Here is a 12,691-nt window from a genome sequence, read left to right on the forward strand (position 1 = left end):
CCAGCGGCGGTGCGTGCACGCAACCACACAGTGGCAAAATAAAGGGGACGTAAAAGTGCGTGCGGCGGTCGGCAAGCGGTTAAAGTAACGCAGTGCTGTATCGCAAAAAAGTGGCCTGGTAAGGGGGGGGGGGTTAAAGGGATTGTAAACCCTCATGTTTTTTCACCTTAATGCATCCTATGCATTAACCACTTATGGACCGCCTGCCGCAGGAATACGGATATCTCCATTATGTCAGCAGCTAGCTACCATAACCCCAGCGCGCTTGTAAGACGGCTGCGCAAATACGGTGTGACAAAAAGTATTGCAACAACCTCCCTTTTATTCTCTAGGGTGTTAGAAAAAAAATATATAATGTTTGGGGGTTCTGAGTCATTTTCTAGCAAAAAAAATGTTTTTAACTTGTATACACCAAATCTCAGAAAAAGGCTGAGTGGTTAAGGTGAGAAAACTTCTGGCAATCACCGGCCCACCAGCCCCCAAGTTTTACTCGCCTGAGCCCTGGAACTTCACCCAGTGGAGACGCGCTCTTCCTCTTCCTGGGGTTCTCGGCTCTTGATTGGATAGATTGATAGAAGCTCAGCCATTGGCTTCCGCTGCAGTCAATCAAATCCAATGATGCGGGCGCCAGAGGGCGGGTTGAGTCAAACACTCTGCGTCTATGGTAGCCAAATGAATGACTCAGGAGCGCGGCCGCAACCCCCAGGAGAGCGCTTACCTGTTATTGGTTATCTGATGCGGTGCTTGGTGTAGAAGTGGTTAAATATAATGTCATACTTGCGTCCACTTTGCAGCTCGTCTTGCACAGAGTGGCCCCAATCCGCGACGTCTGGGGTCCCTCGGCAGCTCTCGCGGCTCCTCCCCCGCATCAGATAACCAATAACAGGTAAGCGCTCTCCCGAAGGTTTAGAGTAAAAAAAAATTAAAGTTTGGCGCCATTCCATAAGTGTGTGCAATTTTAAAGCGGGACATGTTGGGTATCTATTTACTTGGCGTAACATAATCTTTCACATTATGCAAAAAAATTGGGCTAACTTTACTGTTATATTTTTTAATTCATAAAACATTTTTTTCCCCCCCAAAAAAAGGCGTTTGAAAAATGATTGCACAAATACCGTGCGTGATAAAGCTGTCTGCTAAAAAAACATATATAGGCCCCGATTCACATACATCGGCGCATATTTATGCCGCCGTAGCGTATCTCCTTTACGCTACGCCGACGTAGCGCAGAGAGGCAAGCACTGGATTCACAAAGCCAGTGCTGCCAAATCTGCGCTGGGTTTCTTAGGCGTAAGCCGTCGTAAGTGGAAGTGGGCGTGAGCCATGCAAATGAGGCGTGACCCCATGCAAATGATGGGCTGAGTCTCAGACAGATACGTATATTGAACGGCGCATGCGCCGTCCCGTGGACGCAACCCAGTGCGCATGCTCAGAATCACGTCGGAACTACTCCCTAAGATACGCCGGATCACTGCCTACGGCGTGAACGTAACCTACGCCTAGCCATATTCACGTCCTACGTTAACTACGTAAAATACGTCGGTTTGTGTTCCCTGGTGCAGACCTTTGCATGGATGCTGCTGAGTTACACCTGCTTTATGGGGCATAACTTTGCGCCGGACGTAGGACTTTACACGCACTGCGTTGGACGGACGTACGTTCATGAATCGGCGTATCTCCCTCATTTGCATATGTGAATAGAAAATCAACGGGTACGCCAAATACATCCAGCGTAAATATGCGCCCACTCTACGCCGGCGTAGGAAAGTTACGTCGGTCGGATGAAGCTTATTTTCAGGCGTATCTTGGTTTCAGAGTGCGGTGCACAGATACGACGGTGCATATTTACACTTACGTGGCGTATCTCGAGATACGTCGGCGTAAGTGCTTTGTGAATCCGGGCCATAGTGTTTGGGGGTTCTGAGTCATTTTGTAGCAAAAAATTATGATTTTTGCATGTAGGAGAGGAGTGGCAGAATAGGTGCGCTATGGAAGTCCATTGAGGCTGAAGGTCCACTTTTAATACAAAAAAATAAATGCATTGGTGGGCCCATTTATTAAGGACAGTGGACGTCGATATCTGTCAAATGGCGTGGAACCTTTGGTGTCCCCCTGGAGTTCTCTCCGCTTATCAGGAAGAGGGCTGGTTTTGTGACTTTGACAGGTCATATGCAGGGCCGGATTTGCTCTCCCTACCGCCCCAAGGCCAGGTTCCGCAATGCACCCCCCTCCCCGCCAACCGAACCACCACCCCCCCAAATCAATGGAGAATGGCAACCGATGGCAAGGGCGGCACAGTTCTAATAGTTTTTATTTTGTAGCTTGTCGTTTACTTTTTTTATTTCTGTATAATTTTCTTATTATTTTTAATATTGTTTTTCTTATTCTATACTTTTTAATTACTTTTTTATTTTAATAATTTAATTTCTTATTTTTTTATCAATTTTTTTTCACTTGGCAATAAAGTTATCACACAGGAGAAAACAATTCCCTGTGTGATGGCAATTGGAGGTGACAGCAGGTTCTCTTTATTGACCCTGTCACCTCCAAAACAGGAGTCCTAGCACTGTGCTAGAACTCCTGTCACAGCTCACCCCTCTCATTGTGTACATCGGTGGCAGGGACAATCACAGGAGACAGACTCAGCAGCCTGGGGGAGGACAGAGTCCCGAAGACAGAGCCAGTAGAGAGAGGTATGTGGGGGGACGGGGACGGCAGCACACATCGCCGCAATCACTTAAGGAGCAAGCGGATTCCAGAAAGCAACTTGCCGCCCATAACTGGTTGTCGGGGGACTCAATGCCGCTGCCGCCCCATAGCGCCCTGCCGCCCCGAGGCCTGGCCTTGGTGGCCTTGTGGGAAATCCGGGCCTGGTCATATCACCACGCCCCCCTCCTGAGGGTAATACGCCCACAATTTACGCTGTACAGCGGTATGCGCCATGTCAATGAGGCCCAAAGAAGAGCACAGAGACCTTATTTTTTTTAACTGGGTCTGCAGTGAAAAAATAAATCTGGTCTTTTGACACTTTAAGTGATGAAGTGCAGCCATTTATATTATAGGGTGATGGTTATTTCTGTACGCCGCTGAGGGAGAAGCGGGGAAGAATAGGCTAAAGACTGCTGTGCAGATGCATTATTTATACTGAGTCATTGTCAAGGGTGAGGTGACCGAGGGATTCTCTGGCGCTGTCTGGCAGCCTGCCATTGTAATATAAATTCCCTGGACCGGTCATGTCAGGCACGGAACATTTGCTTCCCATCCGCATTATAAACATCGGTCACCCCGAGTCACTGCAGACATTGAAAAATTAATGGGCAGGCAGCCATCGCTGCAAGAAAAAAAAGCTGGAGTACGACTACACAAGACTTTTATTTTACAGGTCAACTCCAACCAAAGCTGGTATTTTATTATATGGTGGGCACCAGTATGATGGGTAAAGGGTTTGTAAACCTCTGAACTTACCAAAGCATACTGGCCTATGTGATTCCGTCCTGCCTCTATCTGCATTATTCACTTCTGGCGGTCTAACGCATGGGTCTTCAAACTATGGCCCTCCAGTTGTTCAGGAACTACAATTCCCATCATGCCTAGTCATGTCTGTGAATTTTTTTTTTTTTTTTTAAGTGTATTTTGTGCGTGTACTCGAGAGAGGAGCCGGACTGAAGGAGTTGGCAGGCCTCCCCCAGAGGCAATCTGCCACCTTTCTCCATGCCCCGGGTGGCAATGGCAGGTGTGAGGGGGTCCTCCCACACAGCCCGCCCCGCTTTGACGCTCAACGGGGCAGAGGGACTCCCTATAAGGGAGTGAGAGGATTAGCCCGCCCTACCAGCCCCGTTAGTCCTTCGCCTCTCTTTTTAGAGACCGCGTGGTCAAAGTGCGTGCATGTTGACCCAATTTCGAGTGCGTGTAAGTGTGGTGTTTTTTGTGGGAGGGGGGTGGGCGTACTAAGCGCAGGCTTACTTCGCATAGCACACCCACCGGGAGCCGGGCTGAGACCACCAAACTCAATTCACATGTAGCTGAGACCGGGGTCCGAACCCCTAGCTGCAGAGGTGAATGGCTTGTCAGCGCAGTGCCAATCGCGTTGAGCCACCGCAGCTCCTGAATGTCAGAGTTTTACAATGCCTCATGGGATGTGTAGTTCCACAACAGCTGGAGGGCCGTAGTTTGAGGATCCCTGATCTAACGTGACACCAAGCAATGCTGGGAGATGGACCCAATCCCTTCCAGCACATAGGTGATTGACAGCCACTGGACAAAACACTGGAGAAAGAGGCACTAGTACGCGGAGGACCTAAATACCTTCCCAGCAGCCAGCATCAGGTGGAAACTGATTATTGGGGTCTGCCGGTGTTCTGTCGATTTGTGCCCTTCGTCACAAAGTGCCCCCGCATGCGCAGTATGGAACGGCACAACAGCTGATTTTCCGATCAGCTGTTGTGACAACGCACGCACGGATCGTCAGCCGCAATAGCCGACAGGACAATTTTATTGTTGGATTGTGCCTCGTGCGGGGCGGGTTCATTCTAGTGAAGGGCGGCATTTTATCTATTGATGGGCAGTGATGCAAATGGAATGTTATTCTATTGTGCCTGGAACCTTGAGAAGGCGTGTTTAGTGTGCTGTAGGGCGGGGTTTATTTTGGTCTTGATGGGTGTTTAGTGATTTGCAGGGCGTATTTAGCTAACTGAGCAGATTTGCCAGAGTATCGGGGCGGCGTTGGGTGAGTATCGGGGCGGCGTTGGGTGAGTATCGGGGCGGCGTTGGGTGAGTATCGGGGCGGCGTTGGGTGAGTATCGGGGCGGCGTTGGGTGAGTATCGGGGCGGCGTTGGGTGAGTATCGGGGCGGCGTTGGGTGAGTATCGGGGCGGCGTTGGGTGAGTATCGGGGCGGCGTTGGGTGAGTATCGGGGTGGCGTTGGGTGAGTATCCGGGCATTTGGCTTAGTTGCAGGACCGTGGAATACGCCCTGCAAATCGCTGAACACCCGCCCATCAAGACAAAAAAACTGCCCTTCAGCACACTAAACGCCCCGCAAGGTTCCAGGCATAATAGAATAACATTCCATTTGCAGCACTGCCCATCAATAGATAAAATCCCGCCCTTCAATAGAATGAGCGCGAGGCACAATCTGACAATAACATTGTCCCGTTGGCTATTGTGGCTGACGATCCGTGCATATGCCGTAGCAACAGCTGATCGGAAAATCAGCTGTTGTGCCGTTCCATACTGCACATGTGCGTTGCAGCTCAGGCCCTCATCGACAGAACACTGGCTACTGGGAGACACCTGCTGGTGGACCCTGGAATTGCAACCCACCGTCTAATCCAGGTCCTGACACTATGCTCAGCAGTGTGTGATGTTATATCCCCACCCACTGTCTTCTGGAGCTGACAAAAACCCTTTGACATGTGTGTTTTAGAAGGCTGCAGAGGAGAGCTGGCTGAGGATAAACAGGTACAACATACATAGGAGGATTTGTTTAATCTCTGCATATCACCTGAGGCCAGTCACTTCACCGGGGTATATGTAAGGGTTTACAACCAGCTGCTGGGGTTGGTGTCTTAGCAAGTGTGCAACAACAGACATAGTAGTTCATACCCCTTTTTTGGGACCCCAGCGGCGGAATGGTGCCAGTCAGTTTGAAAAGGAACTGAGAACATGCCAATTCCGATATTGAGAATATTCCACTCTCAGGTGGCATGTTGATTTCTCCTACGCCTTCCAGGACGGCACACCAGAGAGATAAGGGCTCCTCCCACAGGAAACACAATCAATTGACAAGTTTGTTATAAGTTCCCACCCACCCCCTTGCTCCTCAGTATTTTGATTGTGTTTCTCCCGAACACAGCGGCACGTTTGTTGTTTTATATTACCTGGAGACGGTGAGGTCGAAGGGTACCCCTGTTGAGGCAGGTTCAGGGAGGCCGGGGAGAGCTGAACTGACCTGTTGGCTTCGGTCGCTCACAGGTCGCCACAAAGACAGGCATGGACGCTCTGAGCTGTGGTGAAAAAGCCATCGTCCCTCTGCACAAAAATCCGCCACGCTGCTAATCTCTTCTTCCTGGGGGGGTTTGCAGAGGAGCATTGCGCTCCAGACCTCGTTCGGAGGTACAGGAAGCGGGTCACCGGAGAGTGGGCGTTCCCTACACGGCAACCCGGAAGTGACGCTTCGGCGTGGAGGGCAGCGTGGAGCGGTGGGGTCGGCGGCGGATAAACCCTGCAACAGGTACCGGCAAGCCAAGGACCCAGTCAACCTCCTCATGATGGAAGAGGAAGGGAAGACTAGCGCTGCGGCTACCAAATCCAGATCGGGGGTCGGTGAGTACAGTTTCTCCTGGAAAGGGAGAAAAGGGGAGAGTGAGAGTTCCTGAGTCGCAGGATGCAGCTGGTAACGGCTGCCTTCCTCGTTCTCTCTCTCTTTTCTCCCTAGTACAGCCTGCAGCTCAGAAGTGGGAAGAAATAACATGGTTGTTTTATTATGTTCCCTCTCTAACAGAATCTCCCGGTGAAACCCAGGGGGCCTCTGCTCAATCCTCAGCATCTGCTAGTGGTAGTTCCTCTAAAAAATGTGGAAACTGTAAAGATAAGCTCCCAAAATCCTACACCAAACCCTTCTGCCACAAGTGTATTAACCAGTTGGCTGGGAAGGAGGCAGCTGCCATGATGAAAGATTTTCTCTGATCAATGCAGTCTGAAATGTTGGCCACGGTTAGAGCTTTCAGGGAGACAGCTACACAAGCAGCCACAGGCCCTAGCACAGAGGAACCGGCCCCTAGAGAGACTTTGATTTCTCAGGGAAGGCTAGTTGCAGGACCCAGTACCCCTTTCCTATCCTCCCAGGTCTTTTCTCATGATCTGGAGGAAGAGGAAAGTGAGGTCATGAGCCAGGTCACTAGACATAGCTCAGAGGGTGAGGAGGATAGAGACTCAGTCATGTCTCAGGAAGAAGGAAAATTGAAAAGATTCCTCTTCTCAGCAGAGGATGTGGACAGTCTCCTTCAGGCAATCTATGCCACTGAAGAGATTCCAGAGGTTCCTAAAACGACCTCTGCACAGGATAAGGTGTATAGGGGACTCAGTGAAACGCAGGATAGAGTCTTCCCTCTCCACCAATCTCTAAAAGAAATAATCCTACAAGAATGGAAATATCCAGAAAGGAGACTGACCACTCAGAAAACCTGGAAACGGAAGTACCCGTTCACCCAATCAGTTGGGGAAGCTTTCTTTAAACTTCCAAAACTGGATGCGGCCCTGTCTCAGGTCACTAAACAGTCAGACCTCTCATTTGAAGATGCTGGCAGTATTAAAGACCTAATGGATCGTAGGGCCGAATCACTCCTAAGAAAAGCCTGGGAGGCTAACACAGCTTCTATGGCCCCAGCCTTAGCTGCGACCTGTGTAGCCAGGAATGCAGACCTATGGGTAGAGAAACTGGCAGAACACCTCGGCCAGTTTAGAGTCAGAGGAAATCTTGGGGTCTCTATCTTTGATAGGAAAAGCTGTCGCATACTTGGCAGATGCCGCTTTGGAAACTGCTAAAGCTTCAGCCAAGACAGCGGCCTTGATCAACTCGTCCAGGCGAGCTATCTGGGTTAAGGCCTGGGATGGGGATGTCACATCAAAGGGAAAACTGTGTGGACTCCCTTTCCAGGGTTCACTTCTGTTTGGCCAAGGATTGGATGATGTCCTAGCTAGGTCTTCAGAAAAGGGAAAGAAATTCCCTGTGAAACCTAAGAAAGATGGGTTTAAGAAGACTTTTCGAGGCCCCCAGGGGCAAAACAAGCAGAAGTATAAAAGAGAACCCAATAGGCGCTGGTTTTATGGCAAAGGGAACAAAAAGAATAACTTGCTCTTTCCCTCTGCCAAGGCTGATGCTAAACAGACCAAGTGACGCCAAGGTCAAAGTAGGGGGGAGGCTGTCCCAGTTTGTACAACAGTGGGAAAATATTTCAGACAGTCCCTACATACACAAGCTTATAAGGGATGGGTTCCGCCTGGAATTTGTCACCTTTCCCCCCCCCTATGATCACCCTCACGCAGCTCCCCAAGGATACCCTAAAAAGAAGGGCCCTCTTGGAAGGGATTCAGGAATTGGCAGAGCAACTAGTAATAACACCAGTGCCAGTGGAACAGCAATACCGGGGGTTCTATTCCCACGTGTTTTTGGTTCAGAAACCATCAGGAAAATTCCGCCTGATAGTAAACCTGAGAAAACTAAACGGATTTTTAGAACAGAAGAAGTTTTCCATGGAGAGTATTTACTCAGTAAGAAAGAACCTCATGAAGGAAACCTACATGACAACCATAGACCTGAAAGACGCCTATTTGCACGTGCCAATTCACGTGGACCATCAGGCCTTTTTGAGGTTTGCGGTGGTGGTAGGGGAGGAAATCTTTCATTGGCAGTTCAGGGCGCTACCCTTCGGCCTAACCTCCAGCCCCAGAATCTTTACAAAGATACTGGCAGAGGCAGTAGCCTTCCTACATCTTCAAGGGATATGCCTTATACCATACCTGGACGATCTACTGATCTCCGGTCAGACAGAGTCACAGGTTCAGAGGGATACCAACAGGGTGATGGAGTTTTTAGAAAGCCTAGGCTGGATTATCAATTTAGAGAAGTCCTCCCTCATACCAGAGCAGGTAAAAATATTTCTGGGCTACACTATAGACTCCAGGCTTCAGACGCTCTTCCTGCCAGAAGAAAAAATAAAAAAATTGGCGTCAGCAGCAGAGAATCTGGCGAGATTCCCCAGACTTCCCAGGAGGTCAGTTATGAGAGTCCTAGGCTTAATGTCGGCATCCATACCAGCAGTAGTCTGGTCCCAATTACATGCAAGGATACTCCATTTTTTCTTTCTGTCCTCTTGGGACAAGAAGAAGGAATCCCTGGATCAGGAGATTTTACTCACCCCTCAGGTCCTGTCATCCCTAGAGTGGTGGACCAGTCACCAAAACCTAAGGGAAGGTCGACCTTGGGCACAATGGGATCCGGTAAAATTGACTACGGATGCCAGCACATGGGGGTGGGGTGCCCACATGGGGGGGGAAAAAAGCCCAAGGAAGATGGTGCTACCTCCTAGCTCGTCAATCTTCCAATGCCAGGGAACTCAGAGCAGTAGGAGAAGCCCTGAAGGCCTTCCAACAAGATGTCACAGACAGGGAGGTCCAGGTGAGCTCAGACAACGCTACAGTAGTGGCCTACCTGAATCACCAAGGTGGTACCAGATCCGGTCCCCTATTGGAACTAACCATGGAAATTCTGGGTTGGGCAGAGAAAAATGTCACCTCCATCTCAGCCATACATATAAAGGGGACAGACAACATAGAAGCGGACTTCCTCAGTCGCCAACAATTAAGACAGGGGGAATGGGAATTGAATCCCGAGGTCTTTCAGGCCCTAGTTCTTCAGTTTGGCGAACCAGACATAGACCTGTTCACGAACCGGAAGAACAGGAAAGTGAACAGGTACTTCTCAACCTCCGTAGAACGGGACTCCGAGGGCCTGGACGCGCTGTCCCAGAACTGGCACTTCAGAATGGCCTACGCCTTCCCACCCCTGGCGCTAATTCCGCGGGTACTCCAGAAAGTCAGCAAGTCCCCCGGTCAGGTCCTCCTTATTGCCCCATGGTGGCCAAGGAGGACATGGTTTGCGAATCTGAGGTTCATGTCAGTAGCAGAACCTCTGAGACTCCCAGCCAGGACAGATCTTCTCAGACAGGGTCCAGTGTTTCACCCGAGACCAGAGTTCTTTCAGCTAACAGCCTGGTTAGTGAGCGCCAGATTCTGAAACAAAAAGGTTGTTCAGAAAAGGTGATTAATACTCTCCTTACAAGTAGAAAGCCGGTCACCAGAAAGATCTACTTAAAAATATGGAAAACATTCCAGACCTGGAGTAGAAAAAGACTAGCGTCTTCCCAGTCGGTTCCGGTTATCCTGGATTTTCTCCAGGATGGAGCAGACGCCGGGCTTAAGGTTAGCACCCTGCGAGTACAGGTAGCTGCCCTCTCTGTGTACCTGGATAAAAGATTAGCGAAGGACGACCTAGTTAAGAGGTTCTTACTAGCTAGGGAAAGAATGTCCCCCGTCCTTAAAAGCTTCTGTCCACCATGGGACCTTACTAGGGTATTAGAGTCATTATCTATGCCCCCTTTTGAACCTTTAGAGAAAGTTTCCTTTAGGTTCCTTACGTTAAAATTAGCTTTTTTGTTAGCTATTACTACAGCCAGGAGGGTGGGAGATCTGCAAGCTCTGTCCATGAAAGAGCCTTTTCTTAGGGTGCAACCAGACAGGGTCACTCTTAGGGCAGATCCCTTATACCTACCTAAAGTAGCATCCTTACTCAACAGGACGCAAGAAATGATATTGCCGTCCTTTTGTTCAGAACCAAAGAACGAGAAGGAATTTAAGTTTCACTGTTTGGACGTAAGAAGATGTCTTCTTATATATTTAGAGAGAACCAAAAGTTTCAGGAAATCTAACCATCTCCTAATCCTTTATGGTGGAGTCAGGAAGGGATTGCAGGCCTCAAGGCCATCAGTCTCAAAATGGATTAGAGAAGCTATTGCAGAGGCTTATCAGTGTGCAGGAGAACCAGCTCCACTTAATATCAAAGCTCATTCAACCAGATCTCTGGCGACATCTTGGGCGGAGAGAGCAGGTGCCTCCTGGGACCAGATCCGTAGTGCGGCTACCTGGTCAAGTCATCACACCTTCCTGAAATACTACCGTGTAGAATTGTTGTCACAGCAAGACCTGGCTTTCGGTCGGAAGGTCCTCCAAGCTGTGGTCCCACCCTGAGGTAGGCCTGAGGTCCTTTTATATCCTCTCTTGTGTGCCGTCCTGGAAGGCGTAGGAGAAAACCTACGTTAGATCTACCGGTAACGGTATTTCTACGAGCCTTCCAGGACGGCAGGCCTACTACCCACCCTATGTGAAGAAAGGTAAGCTATATGCTAAATGGTAAGTACCGATGGGGTGCCCCTTGTGAACCAGTTCAAGATTACTTTATAAAATACTGAGGAGCAAGGGGGTGGGTGGGAACTTATAACAAACTTGTCAATTGATTGTGTTTCCTGTGGGAGGAGCCCTTATCTCTCTGGTGTGCCGTCCTGGAAGGCTCGTAGAAATACTGTTACCGGTAGATCTAACGTAGGTTTTGTCGTCCCAAATCAGGTTTGTTCTGGCCGACCACGAAGGTGAAGCTCCTCTCCTTTGGCATACAATGCAGGCTCATGACAGCAGTGACTTGTGTGTCTCTCTGAACAACCCTCATAAGTGAGAACACCTGCAGACTGGAGAGACTGATTTAGATTGCCAGGCTATGTAATGTATGGGTAGATTTTAGTGTGCGTCTAAATCTTCCTTCCCTCTGAAGCCTGATCCATGTTTGGATTGCTCTTGACAGGCGGTAAGGAAGCGATGTGATGCTTTACCCCAATTCTTGCCGTCAAACGGGCCGACATTGCAGGGAGTTTGTTGGCTTGAATGGTTGGCGTTCAGTGGGCTTGCCACCCACCAATTGTTACATGTCGGGTCAACTCTGCCGCAGATGTTAAGCAAAGCATCGCGACTGTGGCATGAAAAACACCCCCATCTGCTGCCTACTGCAGCTTAAGTGGGGGGGCGGGTGGAAAAAAGGCAGCACAAACATGTCTGCCCATTCACACCTATGCAACGGCAACTGCAATCAGGGGCCCATTCACACCTGTGCAGCGGCAACTGCAATCCAGGGGCCCATTCACACCTATGCAACGGCAACCAATCAGGGGCCCATTCACACCTATGCAACGGCAAACAGGGGCCCATTCACACCTATGCAACGGCAACCAATCAGGGGCCCATTCACACCTATGCAACAAGAGCCAATATTGGGTCTATTCACACCCATGCAACGGCAACTGCAATCAGGGGTCCATTCACACCTATGCAACGGCAAACAGGGGCCCATTCACACCTATGCAACGGCAAACAGGGGCCCATTCACACCTATGCAACGGCAACCAATCAGGGGCCCATTCACACCTATGCAACAAGGGCCAATATTGGGTCTATTCACACCTATGCAATGGGCAACAATAGTAAGTCAGCAAAAACAGGTGGTTAAAATGTGGTTTTACCGTCCCCCGACTGCCCCCCCTTAACCTTACACAGAGGGGATTGTACAAATGTGGCAGGCGTGATGGGACAAAAATACCCCCCCCCCCGTTGTGTTTGGTGGCCAGTACCCCCACCATTCAAGTGAGTGGGGCCGTGCTGCAACTCGAGGGTAAAACAGGCAGTGAGGAGGATGGCATATTGCCTCCTGGCAGCCTGTCAACCGCCCTCTGAAGAGCGATCCACCATGGATCACTTTTTAGAGCGGTGGCATGTAGCCCTAAATGTACTCGCATGACCCAAAAGAAAAGTATTGCAAATAAAATGATCCAACCAGCTGTATGTGGAACATTTGTAGAACAAAGTCTCAGCGATGATCAGTGAATGGATGAGATTACCAGCAGAGTGTCCCTGGACATGTGTGGGAAGGTTTGGCGGCGGCGTGTTATCAGAAGGAGAGAAATGGGAATTCTTACCTAAAGCGAGCGCGTTCTCGGTTGCGTTGATGTAAGCGACGCTATTAAACGGCACAAACTCCTCTGGCCTGGCCTGCAAAGGAGGAGGAACACCACATTGTTATATTATACAAT

At 49.7% G+C, this 12,691-nt stretch overlaps 2 protein-coding genes across 2 annotated transcripts in view; one reads left to right on the forward strand and one right to left on the reverse strand.

The window, feature by feature from the left end:
• The window catches only part of XRRA1 (X-ray radiation resistance associated 1), a 117,050-nt gene that overhangs the window by 85,738 nt on the left and 18,621 nt on the right, over window positions 1-12,691 (reverse strand). Inside the window, exon 5 of the mRNA XM_040339832.1 lies at window positions 12,578-12,650. Coding sequence (XP_040195766.1) covers window positions 12,578-12,650 — 73 coding nt within the window. The remainder of the gene's footprint in view (window positions 1-12,577; window positions 12,651-12,691) is intronic.
• SPCS2 (signal peptidase complex subunit 2) overlaps window positions 1-12,691 on the forward strand; it is a 69,654-nt gene that overhangs the window by 1,559 nt on the left and 55,404 nt on the right. The window lies entirely within an intron of this gene.

The sequence above is a fragment of the Rana temporaria genome, chromosome 2 (assembly GCF_905171775.1).
Source record: "Rana temporaria chromosome 2, aRanTem1.1, whole genome shotgun sequence".
NCBI classification, from domain to species: Eukaryota; Metazoa; Chordata; class Amphibia; order Anura; family Ranidae; genus Rana; species Rana temporaria.